Below are 1,919 nucleotides of genomic sequence, written 5' to 3'. Positions count from 1 at the left end.
TTTTAGGGTGCTTACTTTTGCCTTTTCCTCTGTTGGGATAGAGGAAACTTAAAAATACCAGTGAGGAAAAGCCCTGTGTGTTCAGTTCCACTGGAGTGGCAAGGCCAAGGTAACTTGGCATGATCTTTAAGGGCAGAGAAGCAAAGGGAAGAGAGGGGAAAAGCCATTAAGTGGTACCCTGAGCAATCTAATAACCCTTGACATTGTCCTACAGAGGAGCAGCATAAATCGGCTGCTGTGCTTAATGGACAAAAATACAGACCTACTCCATTTCTTTTCTTCTCAGGGAAAATCCTTCATTAAAGACGCTCTGAAGTGTAAGGCTCATGCCTTGAGGCATAAATTCAGCTGCATCAGCCGTAAGTGCCCTGCCATTAAAGAGATGGTGTTCCAGTTACAGCGGGAGTGCTACCTGAAGCATGACCTCTGCTCCGCTGCCAAGGAGAACGTCCAGGTCATTGTGGAGATGATTCACTTCAAAGACCTGCTGCAGCATGAGTAAGTGCAGTGAGAGGTGTGGGAGCTCCTTCCAGGAGCAGGATGGTGCCAGTGGGCTGTGCATCTGCCCAAGAGCTGTTTCACCTCCTGCTGGCCTTAAGCATGTCTTGTTTTCCCATGTACCAGACCAAAGTAATGCTTTCTTCACTGAGGTCCTTGAAGATGAGTTTGTTCACAAAGGGCTAGATATGGCTGTGGAAGGGAATGAAATGGGTTGAAGTTGGATCTAGCTGTCTCTTTGGTCCTTTAGCAAATGCAATGTCTGCTGATTCCAGAGGCATCTCACAATGTCTCTGTGCTTTCTGAGCTCAAAGGCACCATTCCTGACCCCAGTATCTTGTTAAAGATGACAGCTAGAGGAGAAGGTGGAAGAAGGTCTATGCAAAGTTGTCAGTAAGATGGCAGTTTCTTCTTTAAATACATACTTTCAAATGTCTGGTAGTTAATTGTCCCTGAAAGAGCTGCAGTCCCCCAGGTAATCTCCCATTCATCTTATTCCTTATTAATCTCAGATGCTTTTTAATAAAACATAGAGATGTACAAAATGAAGGCACAAGTCAGATTTTGAGGAGTTTATGCCTCTTACTGAGAACACAGCTGCCCTCCAAGGAACAGCAGGCACAAATCCCATTTGGAATTGATCAAAGCTGGTACATGACAGCAACAAACCAGGCACAAGCTGTTTGTACCAACTCTTTGTGCACAGATGCAAAAATCGGAGCCTGTTTTTCTTGCAGGTTAACATCTCACTCTCAAACAAGAAGGCTGAGCCACAGCTTGGCAGAAGGCTTACCTTAGAGCATTGTCCTACCACGCCTCTGTGCCTTCTTATCCTTAGTGGATATTAGCACAGAAACTCCAAATCCCAGCATTAGTGACAGATACTTTTTTTTTTTTTTTATGGAATTATTTCTTTTTTACTTTAGCCTTGCATTTTCATTAGTCTCCAAAGGAGCTGTACCCCAATTCCCTTGTTTTCTGTTGAAAACCACTCTGCTAATACTTAAGCTGCAGTTGCAGAGAGACACTTGGATGCCAGTTACTCTCAAATGCAGAATTGTTTGCTGTGGTTTTTATGAGCTGAACATGATGGCCTGAAAGCAAGGCCCTTTCTGTGAACGTCGCTGAGGCTGGGATGGATCAAAGGCATGGTTGGTGGGAGATCTTGGCCTTGCCAGGGCTGCTGGCTGTGCCCAGGGCGAAGGGCAGCATCCCACTGCCTGGGGGAGAGGGGAAGCGGGGTCTGTCCTGCACAGCAGCCCCTCGCTGTGGGCACTGCTCAGGCTGTGTTAGTAGGCTATAAATTTGGTACTTGGTACCAGTTAAAGCCCCTCCCACATCATTTGGAGATAAGAACTATGAAAGTCAAAGGCCTGTCCAAAGAGAAGTCAGTTATCCTTGTTTTACAAAGAGGCTAAGGC

At 45.9% G+C, this 1,919-nt stretch overlaps 1 protein-coding gene across 1 annotated transcript in view; it reads left to right on the top strand.

Annotated features, from left to right (window-relative positions):
* The first annotated feature begins 244 nt into the window (after window positions 1–244).
* The window catches only part of STC2 (stanniocalcin 2), a 4,415-nt gene continuing 2,740 nt past the window's right edge, over window positions 245–1,919 (top strand). Inside the window, exon 1 of the mRNA XM_029085841.1 lies at window positions 245–498. Coding sequence (XP_028941674.1) covers window positions 245–498 — 254 coding nt within the window. The remainder of the gene's footprint in view (window positions 499–1,919) is intronic.

Source organism: Antrostomus carolinensis, unplaced genomic scaffold, assembly GCF_000700745.2.
Source record: "Antrostomus carolinensis isolate BGI_N321 unplaced genomic scaffold, ASM70074v2 scaffold49207, whole genome shotgun sequence".
In the NCBI taxonomy this organism is placed as follows: Eukaryota; Metazoa; Chordata; class Aves; order Caprimulgiformes; family Caprimulgidae; genus Antrostomus; species Antrostomus carolinensis.
Note: the sequence above shows the minus strand (reverse complement) of the source record. Positions and strands in the feature narration are given on the sequence as shown.